This window comes from Berghia stephanieae, chromosome 4 (genome assembly GCF_034508935.2).
Source record: "Berghia stephanieae isolate SIO BIC M18660-M18661 chromosome 4, UCSD_Bste_1.3, whole genome shotgun sequence".
In the NCBI taxonomy this organism is placed as follows: Eukaryota; Metazoa; Mollusca; class Gastropoda; order Nudibranchia; family Aeolidiidae; genus Berghia; species Berghia stephanieae.
In genome coordinates, this window is record NC_088363.1 from 68,615,352 (window position 1) to 68,633,734 (window position 18,383).

The window sequence follows — 18,383 nt, forward strand, 5'->3', positions numbered from 1 at the left end:
ATTTGTGAAATTGAAAACCAATAAAGCTTGGTCTGCAATTGTTATGTCCAAAGCATATCGTTTTTCTTCCCCAAAGGAAGCACACTTAAAGTCCAGTTGCAATTTTTGAACGTCCTTTAAAAATAGACTCCAAATGGTGCTTCACGACGGCTAGTCGGCACTGAAGTCTGATGCTTCAATGCCCAAATTATTAGCCCTTGCAATGAAGGGCTTTAAATTCGGTGAAGACACATGTCCTCCGCCCCCCCCCCCCCCCCCCCCCCACAACCCCCACCCAGGTTTTTCCAGGTCTGTTGCATCTTTCTTTACCGCAAGAAACTCTTCAAACTTGATGTAACTGCATATATTAGTTTTAAATGTTGAAAGTGGCACGGAATAGGATCCAATAGTCTGATGTCACGTCCGCCCAGCAACCAGCAACTTGGTTCTAAACAAAGAAAATCGGTACTTTTTATTATTCATGCTGGCTAGAACTTTTTCACATGTCATGTGATCAGAATGTATAAAAGTCAAAAAATAATCAGATTTATGTTTTTCTCCTCTGGATACATTTTTATGCTCGTCGGAGAAGTATTTCATAAGGGCGTCCGCCATTGTTACGATAGTTTAGAACCAGTTACTAAGTTATAATGTGTCATTACGGGGGAAGTGACGTCACGACTGTTGAAGCCTATTATCGGGGTGAACCATTGTTATAAAATAGTTTATTTAGATAGAACTTCCAATCTATACACAGACTTCCAACTCTTCAGTGTTCCAAGAAATGGTTTGAATGTTTTTGCCTTATGTGATCTAAGTACAGACGCCTTCGTAGTTGCTAAAAGCAGTTCTTCCACATTGTCCCCAGTAAGAGCTGATGTTTCAATATAAGCTACGGCACCGATTCTCCTGGCTATGATGGCTCCTTCATTGTGTTTGACTGGCGCTTGCACGTGGAATGGAATGCTTGGTCTCGGTGTTAGTGAAGATTTAATTGAGGAAACTTCTCTCTTTATTTCATTTTCGTCTTTTACTGTATTTTCAGAAGGGCTATTTTCTTCATTTTTGTTGTTCTGTACATAGTGGTTGTCATTTTCACAATCGTCAAGATCTGTGGTTGAGATTTTGCACTCAGTGTCAGCAGTCTCACACATATTTGGCACTTTCTTCTCGGCGAGTTCGGGTGAATCGCGGAGGTCTTTTTTGTTCCCGACCAAAATTATTGGGATATTTCCACAGAAACTCCTCACTTCCGGTGCCCATTTTTCAGCGACATTGGTCAGCGTGTCTATATCTGCAAGATTGAAACATACTAGAGCCACGTCGACATCCAGATAAGAGAAGGGGCGAAGTCGGTCATAGTCCTCTTGGCCTGTGAACGAAACGAAATTAATCATCAGTCTTTTAAATTCATGTAAATTTCTTTGAGCATGTATAATGGATATTAAGCTAGCTTACGTTTACCTGATTGTCATAATGCACTATTCATGCACCATCAGAAATTCGATCGGTACGAGTCTACTGATAGCAATTATAATTTAACGAGAAAGCTTAAACAATGGGTCGAGTCTGCGTCACGTTCCGCAACAAAGTCAAGCGACGCTGGTAGTGGACACGGCATGCGGTGTGTCTTTGGTTGAGACCTAAGACTTCATAATAATATAGATGTCGCTGGTTGAGACACATTCCACACATTACCATCTCCACCCAGGTGTGCCTGAGTACTTGAATATTCTGAGAGCCTTCGTACAAAAGGCGCCTAACAGACAACTCGTAGTTTATGTAAAGGAATTCATGTGAATAAGGACCGGTAGGATGATTAATAAATGCGTTATAAAGTGTAATGAGCATTAAGCTTTCGTGATGAAAACGGACATGTCTTTATGACCTATCTGTTATGCTGAAATCATTGATTTTCCAGAAGCTGAAACTTAAGTTTTCATCGAAAATCGTCAGAAATGAAAGATTTCGGGGTGGGGGCGGGCGGGTGATTAAATAAAAATAAATTTATATAATCACTATCTTCAACTAAAGCATATTGAATTTAGATAAATTTTATAACTGAGACTTCATATTCTATGATGAGTTCCAGTACCACACAACACAATACCAGATTCAAGAAGTGGGTCATATTCACATTTATAAAAAGACAATGGGGATGTTCTTTATTACCTTTCCATGTGTTCGAGGTCATTGATCATATTGCAAAATTTGCAACATAATGAAACGTGTTCACAGTTTGAGAAATATCCAACTTCACAATTGATCATTTTGTTCAGAATGACATAAGGGTATGTTTATAACTTTCATAAACACAGGAGCGTGTTTACATTTATTGAGAAATTAAATGTCCAATCGTTGGGCAGCAACAAATCATATTATGACCTCGATTGGACGAAATATATAGATCGCTCCCATTCTATTTAAAAGTTTAAAGCTAACCTACCAGCTGTGTCAAAAATGGTCAGGTCCACTTCCTCTTTGCCTGTGTTGACAGTTACTACTTCTGACTCGAACACTGTTGGAACATAACCCACATCAACGAAATTCCCTGTGCACATCCTGGTCACCAGGCACGTCTTTCCACATTCTCCATCGCCGACGATCACCATTTTACGCCTCGTGAACAGTTTTTGTTTCGGTTCCTGGTCTGGAAAAAAAAAAAAAAGAAATGGAACATGAATTTTAAAAATACATAATATTAAATTTTAAATATCACAGTGCTAGGGGTACATCGTGCTAAATTCGGCTTTGTGGTCTTATGGTATGATATGCGCTTCGGATTTGGTTCGAGTCTGCGGGAGAACCAAAGTTGATTCCTTCGAAAAGGCTCTTCACTCATATTTTCTCATTGTACTCGGGTGTAAAATAGGTACTTGGAAACTTTTTGTTTGTCCATTTAAAAAAATTTGGGGGTTTTTTGGGGTGTTTTTTCTTTGTTTTGTTTTGTTTTGTTTTTTTAATTGTTGTTGTTGTTTGTTTTATTTTGTTTATTTTTTATTGTTTTTTTTTTCGAAGGGGGGGTGGAGTGGGGTTTTTTTGTTGGTTTTTTTTTTTTTTTTTTTTTTTTTGGTTTGTTGGTTTTTTTGGTTTTGTTTTTGTTTTTTGGGGGGTTTTTTGGGTTTTTTTGGGGGTTTTTTTTTTATTTTATTTTATTTTTATTTATTTTATTTTTTTTTTTTTTTTGGGGGGGGGGGGGGGGGGGGGGGGGGGGTTCGTTTGTTTTATATTTCGTTTGGTTTTAGTTTTGTTGGGGGTTTTTTCGTTTGTTTTTAATTTGTTTTGTTTCAGTTATGTTTTTTTTTTTATTTTGTTTTGTTTATTTGTTAATTTATTTATTTATTTATTTATTTATTTATTATTTGGTATTGGTTTGTTGTTTTGTTTTTTGTTTTTTCAAAATAAGCCCTAGGGAGTGGGGTAAGAAGTGTATAATACGAATATATAGATGCGCCAATCTCTCTCTCTCTGTCTCTCTCTCTTCTCTCTCTCTCTCTCTCTCTCTCTCTCTCTCTCTCTCTCTCTTCTCTCTTCTCTCTCTGTCTGTCTTCTCTCTCTCTCTCTCTCTCTCTCTCTCTCTCTCTCTCTCTCTCTGGTATATATTATAAGCTTGTATGTGTGTGTGTGTATGTGTGTGTGTGTGTGTGTGTTATGTATACTTTCATATAATGCTATACCTATCATGTTTCCCTGTTCTAACATGATGCGATGGTATATTATTTTTGTCATCGGGTCAGCGTATTTCATCAGCTCTCGTCTGCATCATGTTATTGTCATTGTTGATGTAATGTATTGTGTTATTTTGAAATAGGACTTTATTTTTTGGATGAAATATTATGTTTTGTTGTAGTTTTATTTATTTAATTATCTATTTATTGCTATTATTATTAAATAATAATAATAATAATTATTATTATTATTATTATTATTATTATTATTATTATTATTATTATTATTATTATTATTTTACTGTTATTATCATTATCATTATTATTATTATTATTATTATTATTATTATTATTATTATTAATATAATATTATGTTATTATTATTATTATTGTTAGTAGTAGTAGTAGTAGTAGTAGTAGTAGTAGTAGTAGTAGTAGTAGTAGTAGTAGTAGTAGTAGTAGTAGTAGTAGTAGTAGTAGTCTTCTTCTTCTTCTTCTTCTTCTTCTTATTATTATTATTATTATTATTATTATTATTATTATTATTATTATTATTATTATTATTATTATTATTATTATTATATTATTATTATTATTATTATTATTATTATCTTATTATTATTATTATATATATTATTATTATTATTATTATTATTATTATTATTATTATTATTACTATATTATTATTATTATTATTATTATTATTATTATTATTATTATCATTATTATTATTATTATTATGTGTCTGTTTGTTTGTTTGTTTTAAATCAACCCATTTAGTGTTGACGCATTAAGATTTGTCTTAAATTGAAATATCTACGATCTTGACTTGAGACTAACTTGATTGCGGGTGAAAAGTCTGATCAACTTTCAATAGTTGTTTATTTATCAATTTTCATGGATAATTGTATAATGCATTTGGTGTATCTTAATCCGAATTGGAAGTTTTATTATGTCGAGAAGTGAGGAGGTAAATATAACGCATTTGGTCTCAGCTATTTTAAAACATTAGACAGATCATCTTCAATATTATTTTCTCAGTGATACATTTTATGATTTTTCCTACCTTTAGGTTTAAACAAGGTAAATAATTTCCTCAATCTCTTTGCGAATTTCTTCGCCATTTCTAATAACGGCACGTCCGTCTACCCTTAAGGGCGGTGGTTTTATATCTTTCACTATAACACGGAGTTCGAGGCGTATACCCGATAACAATATTATCATCCTTTGCACTAAGAATACAAACTCGTCGAAAATGCTTATATAGGAGATTCCCATTCGTTCTAAAAATAACCTTTGCTTCGATTGGTCGCCGTATATTAGATCTATTTATAACCGGAACAGCCTGTTGCTATTATTGGATTCTTATCGTTATGGGTGAGCGTACAGAATAAATAGGGCCTAGAGAACTATAAATTTGTTTTTCACTCGTACAAGCTAACACAGATAAAATGTTGGTAAAAGTTTTGACACTGAGTTTTGACAATCTTTGGTTTGATTTTGTTTAATGCTAGGTGTGTTTCTTAGCTTTATTTCTTTATTGTGGAACCTAATCTCGGATATCATTCATTGCATGTTGATGTTTTAAGAACATGTATGTCTCGACAATCAATATTGGTTATCAATTCAAAAACGCATAATATTTGAATTGTTGTTTATAAGATTTACTTCGTTTTAGTATGGTTCATTTGTCGTTATCAATAAAGAACTAAAGAAAGAATTCAAAAACAATTTTTGGAAGAAGTCATTGAAGCTGAACGTTGGAATAATCTTGTGAGGAAAATGATAAAAGAAGACTGTGTATAATATAATCTGATAGACATTTATTATGAGGTAAACATTTATTGCTCGTCACATTCTGATGGATTAAATTTTATTTTAAATCAGTGTTCCGATCAGTTTGATGTAATTTACATCTCAGTTCAATTGGATCTGCATAAATGCTTTTAATTAGATCTGATTTTTAACGAAGACTTTGTTCTTAAAAACGATTTTTATACACATTACACACATTGATTTTGATCAATAATCAGTTTGTTCCCAATCGTATCCAATCACGTCCTTTGTATTGAAGCATTTCACTCCCCGTCTGTTTTTATTGAGGACCACATCATTACCTCCCACATTTAATATTATTGTTTAATCGAAAAGAACTAAAAATAAGAGTTCGACAAATTATCCAAATAAACATGAGCATTCGTAAGAAAATTGTTGTCGTCGGTGACGGGGCTTGTGGCAAAACTTGCCTCCTTCACGTATTCAGCCAGGGCAAGTTCCCTACAGCTTATGTCCCCACAGTATTCGACAACTATGTCTCAGACATTGAAGTGGACAATAAAGAGATCGAATTAGCATTATGGGATACGGCTGGACAAGAGGATTACGATCGTTTAAGGCCACTGTCTTATTCTGACACGGATATTGTGCTCTTGTGTTTCTCCATAGATTCCCCTGACAGTCTCAAAAACGTTCTGGAGAAATGGCAGCCGGAAGTGCGTCATTTTTGTCCTAATGTTCCCATTATTCTTGTTGGAAATAAAAGTGATTTGCGAGATGATGAATTAACCAAGAGAGAATTGTTGAAAAGTCGGGAGGAGCCTGTGAAAGAAGAAGAGGGAAGAGGAATGGCGGAAAAAATTAGAGCAATGTACATGGAATGTTCTGCTAAAAATGGAGATGGTGTTAGAGATGTGTTTGAAAAAGCTGCAACGGTTGCTCTACGGACGAAGAAGAGTACCTCAAAAAGATGGTTTAATTGTTGTTTGGTTTGACATTCATGGTTTATATGTTTGGCTTTGGTTTTGGTTTTTGTTTGTTTCTTTGTTGTTGTTGTTTTGTTGTTTTGTTTTGTTTTTTGTTGTTGTTTTTATTTTTGTTTTTGATATTTTGTTTTTGTTCTGTTTTGTTGTTTTTTTTTAATTGGGGGGGGGGGGGGGGTTGGTGTTTTTTTTTTTTTTTGTGTGTTTTTTTTTTTTTTTTTGGGGGGGGGGGGGAGGTTAAATATATTTTTTAAAAGACCGCTCTAATGTAGTATTTACTGAATATATGTTGTGAATAAATAGAAAATTGATTCTTGCATACAATGAAGGAATAATGAGATTTTTGGATGAAAAATAGTGGGTGGTGATTGAACACATCGTTCATATTATTTTTGCTTCATCCAGTAAAATGTATGCAATATATTATAATCGTGACAAATTATTAGGAAGCAGGCACTGGTGGGACGAGATTTAGTGGGGGGTTTTATCTTGTATTTTTTTTTCTCTGCTTTGTCTGGCACTGTTTCATACACCCTTTTTCAAATGCATCATATAATCCATCGCCTAAATCTGATATTTTCTCGGACTTTACGAGATGCTAAAATGGCCTTTAAGATCTAAATTAACAAATTTCATGTTAAAGAAATAAATAAAACACAGACAGATAGACAGATAGATAGATAGATAGATAGATAGATAGATAGATAGATAGATAGATAGATAGATAGGTAGGTAGATAGATAGATAGATAGATAGATAGATAGATAGATAGATAGATAGATAGATAGATAGATAGATAGGTAGGTAGATAGATAGATAGATAGATAGATAGATAGATAGATAGATAGATAGATAGATAGATAGAATGACAGATAGACGGGTGGATGAATGGATGGATGTATGGATGGGTGAATGGATGGATAGATGGATGAATGAGTGTGGGTGTGTGTCCGACATGATTTTATCTATATCTGATCTTGTTTGGTTTGTTGTTATTTTATTTTTATTTTTTTAATGAGAATTCATTATTATTTTAGTCGTCTATACAATTTGTGAATTCATTATTTGCATGACATATTTTGATACACTAACATACGGTATTATTTTTCATTTTTGCTAATATTCCTGTTAGTTGATTATGACAACGGCTGAGTTGATAACAAAGGTTAATTAATGAAAGAAATAAAAATAGACCAAATAAGAAATTACAATGTTATAAACGCTTGGTGTTTGTTTTACTTTTATTATGATCATAAATTATATCACCAGCGCCTTCACAACTACACCACCACCACCAACATCATCTTCATTATTATTATATTACTATTATTATTATTAATATCATCATCATCATTATCATCATCATCATCATCATCATCATCATTATCATCATCATTATTATCATCATCATCATCATCATCATCATCATCATCATCATCATCGTGTTTGAAATGGAAATTTTGTTCCATATGATCTGTTGCGGGAATAAATGAAGCATCATGAAGCACACGAGGCTTGATGAATGTGTGTAATTGCGCTCTATATAAATGTTCTTATTGTATCTTACTTATATTAATCATTTCTCATAAAATCACGTTTGCAGTGATATAATATAGGAGGAAGTGGTCCAAAGCAATCGCCAAAAAACTTTAAATTTGACCATAATATTAATAAATGTAATATAACAATAATATATTGTGATACAACCACAACTGCGGCCTGTAAGGTGTGTTGATTACAATGCTCGACACAGTTGAAAGCAAATAACAAGAAAAGACAGGGTCAAATATTATTCTTGGGACGACTACCTATAAACCTAAGTACTTCGCATATAATAAGCAAGTTACGCTGCATTCTACATTTTCTCTTAAAATATGTAGATAGTATGAAGTTGACGTCACTCAGGTTTTTACTATTGCTTTTTGCCATCCTCGTTTATGAGTAATTCTCACTAAACTATATTAACCAGACTATAAACGTTCATGGTCCGTTATATTTCCTGATGGCAATGTTGTGAGCTTCTTAGCCAAGCGCATACTATCTATACATTTTTTATGTAAGTGGGGTATGGGACACTTGTCATTTCATCGCCAGTAAAAATGAAAATAAAAGAATAGTCAAGAGATGTAGGTCAAACAAACAAGTAGACCAATGAAAGATTTTTTTTTTTTTATAGCAGAAAACAATGAAATCCGAGGTAGATAGAAGGGTACAGTACAAGCATCAATGGATACGCAATGTGCAAAGACTAGAGGGGGAAAAACTAGAGCTTTTATAAAGCGCAATATCCACTTAATGTGCTGTACAAAGGGTCCCTGACCAACAGCAACACGCAACATGTAGAACGAGACATTGCGCCTATTAGGCAATATTACACATTTTCCGACAGAGACAACGCTGTTGACGGCCAGATACTCATTTTACACGAGTACGGTGAGAGAATTTGAGTAAAGTCTTTTCCAAGGACTGAACTATGCGCCAAGCGAGGCTCGAACCCAGGACCGTCTTATCCGAAAGCGACTGTAATCATATCACAAGACCACATAGCCACACGGTGACGAAGATAGACTTGTTACAGTCAGAAGGCCTGGATTATGATCCTCAGCTGAAATTTCATGTTTTATTTTCTTCTTGCACTTCTCTATTTTGTCTGGCACTGTATCATACACTTTTCCTGAGATTTCTCGCTTGCACCAGTGATTCCTCCCTGACATTTTAGTGGTGACTGAAAAATAAAATTTGGAGATTATCATATGTGGTTTTGCTTTGCTTTTGAGGGTCTTGCGATATATTTGTTTTTGCGTTTAAGGTTTCTACGGCGCTTGCAGCACATTTAGGTCATATCAGCGCCAGTAAAAAGGAAGAGAATTGGATAGGAAAAACATTCTAGAGGTACAATTAAAGGACGAGGAAAAAGTAAGACAAAGGGAAATGGTTCAGATAGAGAACAGATGTAGATTCCAAAAGCACACGATCGGTGTACTTAGTTTTAGATCACGTAAAAGTCTCACTCAGACAGCAACACAAGATCCAACTAAGAGGAATACACTCAAATGTCTACAAATCATATGTTAAAAATAAAAAATAACAACACATAACAGAGAGATGATTTACAAGTTTTAAAAAAAATCATCTCCCAAAACTATAACTGTACACTTGACCGTTTCCCTCCCAGCCAAGGACTCCGGCCAGGGTCAGGACAAAACTGAGTAATCTCATTCCAAGACAAGACAGAAAGCGATTGGAATACAGATAAAGGGGTATAGAAAACACTGCAAGTGCCTCCCTGCCCACTATGAGAGGTCGGGAACTACACCCCATTGCGACATATTTAGGTCACATCAGCACCAGTAAAAAGGAAGAAAATGGGATAGTTTTTTTTTTAATGCTAAAATTACAATTAAAGCACCCAACAAAAAGTAAGACAAAGGAGAATCGGTTAAAATAGGGATCAGATGTAGATTCCAAGAACGTACTGTCAATGTACTTAGTTTGGGGTCACCTAAAAGTCTCATCCAAACACCAGCGCAGAATCCCACTAAGAGGAATACACTCAAATTATGTTTACAAGGTATTTCCAAAATAAAAAGTATATGTACCAATACATAACAGAGAGATGATTTACAAGGATAACCTCCCAAAACTAACACCATAAAATTGACAGCTTCCCTCGCAGCCAAGGACTCAAAGTAATCCCATTCCAAGACAAAGGTGGAAAGCAACCCAGACATTGGGGGATAGAAGACACAGCAAGTGACCTCCTGCTCACCATGGGAAGTCAAAAAGACCCCACCCAGTTGGGGGTTATAAAAAAAACAGCAACAAATATTATGGTTAAATTTAGTTTATTTAAATAACAATACAATGAATGATGCTGGATAGGTTAAAACAGCAGTAAGAGATAACAAAAAAATAGTTGTTATCATTATTTTTTTTAAAGTGAATTAGAAAATACAAATCTAAACATGTTTAAATCCAGGAGGGAATAAATGGAATTTTTTTGTACGATTAAAGCAGGAATGTTAGACATCATAACTGTCATAAATAACGTTTTTAGATAATATTGTAAAATGACAGACTTGCCAACCATCCTTCATTTTTTCGTATCTTATCCAAAAATAAACAGACTTTTCATTTTATTTTTTTTAGTTATTATTATTCCTTTCAAAAAGTATGATGCAATAGTTAATTTAGCAATAAATTAAAATGCCATGACTTTAGTACTGGTTTAGATAAGAAACGGGCAGCAGGGCACCAATACTCTACCAGCTTACATTTCATGACTTTATATTAGATGTCAGAAAATATATTATTCTTTAGCATTTATATGATTCGAAATTTTGTTTTAATAGATGAGATCACTTTTTCTCGATTTCATGTTTTTTTTTCATTTTCTTACAATTTCTTTTTCATATTATTACGTATGTTGAACAGAGTTGCTAATCGAAACACGCAATTTCATAGTGGTTGGCAAGTCTGTAATGGCATGTCTGGGAGCATTTTTTAGAAGGAAATCGGCAGGAATAAATTTATAATATCAAAAGTACAACATGTAACTGGTAGTAGTATATTGTAAATCTAGTAAATATTGGTTGAACTTGTGTCCATACAAAAACGTTTAGCTCATTTGATTCAAGTCAAACTAATTTCTTCTCTAGAATGTATTCTTTATTATTATTTTTTAAACCACGGTTTTATCAAATTTTCTTTTCATCTTCAAAAAACAAAGAAGAAATAGAAACTACAAATAGGCCTACTACTACTACTTATTACTAATACTTAAAACGAGGACGACAACGACTACTACTACTAGTACCACTGCTACTACTACTACTACTACTACTACTACTACTACTACTACTACTACTACTACTACTGCCAGTACTACTACTACTACTATTTTACTACAGCAATTACTACTAATTCTACCATAATGTTACTTTGTATTCAATTAGTTGCAAGATTTAAAGGCTTCCCAATGACCCGCTTGAAAATAAGAAACCTTCTGAAAATCAGAAAGGATGCAGCAATCATCATTAATATTAACTTGAGAAATTTTAATAATAATAATAATAATAATAATAATAATAATAATAATAATAATAATAATAATAATAATAATAATAATAATAATAATAATAATAATAATAATAATAATAATAATAATAAGAATATGTTTGTTTGTTTTACGGCACTTGCAAAACATTAAGGTCATATCAGCGCCAGTAAAAAGGAAGAAAATGGGATAGTAAAAAGTTATAGAATTACAATTAAAGCACCCAAGAAAAGGTAAGACAAAGGGGAATTGGTTCAAATAGGAAACAGATGTAGATTCCTCCAAGAGCACACTATCAAAGTACTAAGTTTGAGATCACCTAAAAGTCTCATCCAGACACAAGCACAGATCCCCACTAAGAGGAATACACTCTAAAGTTTACAAATCATATATAATATGTAAACAAAACATAATACATTACATAACAGAGAGATGATTTACAAGGAAACAAATATCATCTCCCAACACTAACTATACATTTGACTGTTTCCCTCTCAGCCAGGGTATCCGGCCAGGGCCAGGACAAAACCAAGTAATCTCATTCCAAGACAAAGACAGAAAGCAAGTTGGAAAACAGATATATGGGGATAGAAGACACAGTAAGAACCTCCCTGCCCATATGGGAGGTCAGGGCCCCACCCATAATAATAATAATAATAATAATAATAATAATAATAATAATAATAATAATAATAATAATAATAATAATAATAATAATAATATAATATTATTATTATAATTATAATAATTATAATAATAATAATAATAATAATAATAATAATAATAATAATAATAATAATAATAATAATCAAACGTTATTAATCAAACATAGAGTCATTATTGAAAAGAAAAACACTTCAAATTCAAAAAACTATCCCAACAGAAGGACATATCTAAAAACGAAAATGTAGTAGATCATTATAAATGCCATTGGTATAACTGAACAAAATAATGACAAATTAGTTATGAAAATACAATTATTTTTCTCTCAATCACTAAACATGGTGCACAATAATCCAACTGGTTATAATTTATCTAATTGTGTTTAGAAAAATAAATTGCATTTAGTATTCCAATGTAATGTCAAAAAAGAAAATCAATTGAATACTCCAAAACTTAAAATATTATTTGATGAATAAGTACTCATTCATGATTGCTCGGCACTATTATCGTAAGGTTACGATTGTATCCGTGAATTTTTTTTACTTGTATTCTTTTTTTCTATCACAGGGCCTTCAATGTTTCCTTTTTTGAGTTTTTATTTTTTCAACCCCAGCAAGCTTTACAATTATATGCTTTGTAATACAATTTCTAAATCTGATATTTCTAATTTATTGTCTCAGTCACCTCTAATATCAGTATTCCCACCAGCTATTTTCAGATTCAGTTCGGCTGGGTTGGGAGGGTATCAACATGTGTCGAAATCTTAAATAAATAATAATTGCTTTACATGTACTAAAATATAATGGGTAAGTTGTCTGAAATTGTTTAAATTCAAAATAAATATGACCATTTTCAGAAACACACACAATAAGTATCAGTGACATCCAATGATATCAGTAGTACAACAAAGGTCAATTCTTTAAAAAAAAATTTTTTTTAACATTGATCCAGTGGTACAACAAACACCAAATTTTCCATTAAGCCCACTGATCTGAGTAGAACAATATTGACCAAATTTTCCATTAAGCCCACTGATCTGAGTAGAGCAATATTGACCAAATTTTCCATTAAGCCCACTGATCTGAGTAGAGCAATATTGACCAAATCTTTCAATAAGCCCAATGAACTGGGTAGAACAACAATGACCAAATCTTCCCCCAAAAAAACCCCGCTGGTCTGGGAAGTAAAACAATGGCCAAACCTTTCACTCTCGCTTATAACACGTTAAGAGATTCGAGATCCATTTCACTGACACATTACGCATCCACATCAATTACAGACGATTTTATCTAATATGTTAAAACTTACAGACATAACATACTTTGTTATCCAAATAGTCCCCTTTACCCATTTTATCATTTTGATCAAATCAATGTTTGTTTATATCTAATCCAGTTAAAAATTTTTTTAAAAATAAGAACAATAACAATTAGCTTTAACAAACTTATCTGTAAAACAATTGTAAAGCTCTTAGTTAATCTCTTAAACTGTTTTCAAAACAAATAAAATAATCATGTGATCATAAAAGAACGGAGAAAGACATGAGTAAAATAAAGTTATGAGAAAATTTGGTTGAAATATCACAGTTCCAGCATTACTTCCCTCACCTTGTGACCTTGAAAGCAATAATAACATTTATTTTCATATTTGTCGACAATTGCAGACAGTGACAAACAAAAGGTAGTCAAGATCACAGTTCAAATACAATATACAAGTTTACAAAATCATGTAGAAGCTGAAATCAGACAACACAGCTTGTAAAGAATCAGGTGAATTCAAATGCAATGCTTAAAGCTAAAGAATTAATACAAAATAAAATATATGACTTGATTGACATCCTTACTTCCAAAAAAAGAAAAAAGCAACAGCTTTTGGATAAGTGTGAATAGATTATTGTGTAAAAAAAAAGATCATCCTTTCATTTCATCTAATTCTCCAGGGTTTTCCTCTCCCCTGCCTTTCTCCCCTTTTTTTATTTTAGAAAATACGACATTAAAAAAAATATCACAGTCTATTCATTCATGATCATGTAGATAGATGAGAGAGGACAAATATAGCCAAACAATAGCTACGAATAAAACCAACCATACTTTGAATGCTATGCACATTCAATCCATTGGAGACATGACGTAGACGTAGGCCTACGTCCCAGCAGTAATAAACCCATGTGTTTAGTCTAAGACGCTCAAAAGTTTGTTTTGTTTTGTTTAAAAGGGTTTTATGGAGCTTGCAACACATTTAGGTCATATTAGCGCCAGTAAAAAGGAAGAAAATTGGATAGTAAAAACATTCTAGATGTACAATTAAAAGGACTTGAGGAAAAAGGAAGACATAGCGGAAATGGTTCAAATTGGGAACAGATGTAGATTCCAACAGCATACTATCAATGTAAGAAAAGTGAGTGGAGCAGGCACTTATGTTGGTAACAACAAGATATGAAGTGAGTAGAAAAGTGCCAGAAGACAATAGAGAATAAAAATTTTTTATTTTTTTTCGCGGCGGTGGTGGGGTTTGAACCTGCGACCTTATTGGTACGACAACTCCGCCTGGCAGGTGAGAGCGTGGCTCTACCGTGTGAGCTATCCACGAACACAAAAATATTCGTTTCAAACCCAAGTCATTTCTAGATCCCTCTCTCACCCACTTCTGGGACCGCCGATTCATTCGCCCACCACCATCGCGAAGTATTTTGACCAGTAGTTAAGCTTAATAGCCAATATTCTCAACACAAACATATAACATAGAAACGATTGAGACATTGAGTATGCTCCGGTGTATGGGGTGAATTTTTAATTCAGAAAAGTGAGTGGAGCAGGCACTTATGTTGGTAACAACAAGATATGAAGTGAGTAGAAAAGTGCCAGAAGACAATAGAGAATAAAAAAAATTTTTTTTTTTTTTAATTTTTTATTCTCTATTGTCTTCTAGCACTTTTCTACTCACTTCATATCTTGTTGTTACCAACATAAGTGCCTGCTCCACTCACTTTTCTGAATTAAAAATTCACCCCATACACCGGAGCATACTCAATGTCTCAATCGTTTCTATGTTATATGTTTGTGTTGAGAATATTGGCTATTAAGCTTAACTGCTGGTCAAAATACTTCGCGATGGTGGTGGGCGAACGAATCGGCGGTCCCAGAAGTGGGTGAGAGAGGGATCTAGAAATGACTTGGGTTTGAAACGAATATTTTTGTGTTCGTGGATAGCTCACACGGTAGAGCCACGCTCTCACCTGCCAGGCGGAGTTGTCGTACCAATAAGGTCGCAGGTTCAAACCCCACCACCGCCGCGAAAAAAAAAAAAAAAATTTTTATTCTCTATTGTCTTCTGGCACTTTTCTACTCACTTCATATCTTGTTACTATCAATGTACTTAAGTTTGAGATCACCTTAAAGTCTTGCCTAGACACCAGCACAAGATCCCACTAAGAGGAATACACTCAAGTGTTTACGTTTAAAATAAAAATTAACAGTACATAAGACAGAGATGTTATACAAGGAAAAAAAAATATCATCTCCCAAAGCTATAACTATACACTCGACTGTTTCCCTCCCAGCCAAGGACTCCAGCCAGGGTCAGGACAAAACTAAGTAATCTCATTCCAAGACAAAGACAGAAAGCAATTGGAAAACACATACAGGGGGATAGAAGAGACAGCAAGACCATCAATTTACAAAAGAGATGATATGGAAAGGGAAAAAATCATCTCCAATTTAATACATTTTTAATTCCCGTCCCAGCAAAGGATTCAATCCAAAGTAACAAGAATAAAATTATTTAGAAATCTTCTCTGACTATAGTGACAGTAGAAAAATCAGGGTAAGCAGTCCATTGATGCTAAACAGTTGCGAGAGAATGAATAGAGGATAAATGAGTTATTATGTGATTGTATTGCGTTATCCTATCCAGTTTGAATTCAGACCTAAAACAGACCTAAGCACATGAGAGCTCAATAAAAACATGCAAATTTACAAAATTCAAATATAAATCATAAATAAACTGAAATTATGAAAAAGTTAATTGAATTATATGGATGACTAGTTTGTTGTTTGTTTATCTTTTTCACCCGGACCAGCTATAATTCAAACAATATTGCAGGAAAAAAAACAACATACAAATAGGTTAACAATTAGAGGACAACGTTTTACGGGCTTAAGTACCTCTCCAAATCATAAATAACATCATTTCAAAAATTGTTCAGTCCTTACTTTTATCCATTAACTACATTAAGATTTGACTAAAATTAATTTAAGTTGACTCAAATCCTTCAAGTTAATTTTTATAGTTTTATGTTTTTTTATAGTTTAGTTTATCTTTCCTAGCATAAACAATATGACAATAACGTAGATAATATTCTTGTACACCATCTGATTTACTCTTTCATAATTATGTGGTAAACATATGTTGTCAAAATTCTTCATTCTGCCATATATATAAATATATATATATAAGGGATAAAGAGTTGAGACCATTTATTATATAAGTTCATAATGGACGCTAATAGATGCTTAAATATATCTATGTACATTATGATTGTACACAGGCTTTTTGGAAACTGGAATACACAGAGGAAAAAAGAATAAAGCTATTAAAGCTATAGGGTAATATCAACCCGTGATTTTTTAAATAATTATTTTGACAATTTTAGAGAGAAAAAAATCACCATAGGGGATAATAAGTTTGATTATGAAGTAAATGATCTGTTTATCCATAAAGTATATGTTAAAGAAGGAAACCATTTGACAAAGATTCAATCTATATAAATAAATTATAAGTTTAAAAATTTAGAATAACGATTCATCAAGGATTTCCTCTTGTCATATATATGAATCTAAGTAGCTTACCCAGACTGAAGATCACTTCCCTGCTAAGTATTTGCATATAGCACTTCTCTGAGAGTCTGCCTGCAGTTCCGAAGAGAAGCAGTACTTTGAAATCAGCAATATTAGGAAGCAAGGAGTTCCCTGATAATCCAGAGATTAATTTTTTTAAAAGAGGGGTGGGGATGCGTATTATGCTTAATGAAATGGAAATTATAGATTGGATGTTGAACCTGATGAAATAGATAACTCAACTCTTTTCTTTAGTCCTGGTGATATCAATTTACTTTTAAAATCATTAATTTCAGTCAATCGTCTTCACTATGAAAATACTACGATATGTTGAAGATGGAACATCCGATACAAAAAGTAAAATTAATTTAAAATAAACTTAGTCAATGTCAGTTCATTGTTCAAGGTAGTGTAACACAACTTGAATGCAACTGATTGATTCAAATAGAATAAAATATCATCTTTTAACTCAATTATTACCTCGAATTTCCAATGTTCTTCTTAACAATACTTCTTTGACTACGTTACCAGATGGACGGTCCAGAAATGAACTGTTACACTGGAATTGCTTTTTCATTATTGGTTGTCCTGATGATCATCAATTTACTTTTAAAATCATAATATTTCATGTCAATCATCTTAACTATGAAAAATACTGATATGTTGAGTGGAACATCCGATACAAAAAGTAAAATTAATTTAAAATAAACTTAGTCAATGTCAGTTCATTGTTCAAGGTAGTGTAACACAACTTGAATGCAACTGATTGATTCAAATAGAATAAAATATCATCTTTTAACTCAATTATTGAATGAACACAGGATTTTTTTTAAAATCCAGAATAGTTGGCTAAACCATGAAAGGCAACATTTAAATGATTGAAAAAACTGCATGGTAGCTATAGGCAAATAAAATCAACATAGCTTAAACTCAAATGAGGATTATTTAAAATGTCGATGTAAAACAACTTGTTTGTTTGTTGTTTTTAAGGGTTTTACAGCGCTTGCAACACATTAAGGTCATATCAGCGCCAGTAAAAAGGAAGAAAATGGGCTAGTAAAAAGTTCTAGAATTACAATTAAATCACCCAAGAAAAGGTAAGACAAAGGGGAATTGGTTCAAATAGGAAACAGATGTAGATTCCAAGAGCACACTATCAAAGTACTTAGTTTGAGATCACCTTAAAGTCTCATCCAGCCAAAGCACAGGTCCCCACTAAGAGGAATACACTCAAAAGTTTACACATCATAACATACATAATATGTAAACAAAACAATACAGTGCATAACAGAGAATTCAGAAGACAAAAAATATCATCTCCCAAAACTCTAACTATACATTTGACTGTTTTTCTCCCAGTTAGGGTATACAGCCAGGGCTAGGACAAAACCAAGTAATCTCATCCCAAGATAAAGACAGAAAG

The 18,383-nt window shown here is 33.0% G+C and overlaps 1 protein-coding gene and 1 pseudogene across 2 annotated transcripts in view; one reads left to right on the plus strand and one right to left on the minus strand.

The window, feature by feature from the left end:
* Positions 1-4,883, minus strand: part of LOC144971104 (ras-like GTP-binding protein rhoA) — a 4,908-nt gene extending 25 nt beyond the window's left edge. The window contains exons 1-3 of the mRNA XM_078911503.1: positions 4,714-4,883; positions 2,426-2,629; positions 1-1,351 (exon numbers count right to left, since the gene is read on the minus strand). The exon at positions 1-1,351 is cut by the window's left edge and continues 25 nt beyond it. Of these exons, the coding sequence (XP_078767629.1) occupies positions 705-1,351; positions 2,426-2,629; positions 4,714-4,771 (909 nt within the window). The 5' untranslated portion in view covers positions 4,772-4,883 and the 3' untranslated portion in view covers positions 1-704. The remainder of the gene's footprint in view (positions 1,352-2,425; positions 2,630-4,713) is intronic.
* A 181-nt stretch (positions 4,884-5,064) lies between these two features.
* LOC144971105 (ras-like GTP-binding protein RHO pseudogene) lies at positions 5,065-7,617 on the plus strand (annotated as a pseudogene). Its single transcript, XR_013645068.1, has one exon. The product of XR_013645068.1 is annotated as a ras-like GTP-binding protein RHO pseudogene (transcript).
* The last annotated feature ends 10,766 nt before the right edge of the window (positions 7,618-18,383 follow it).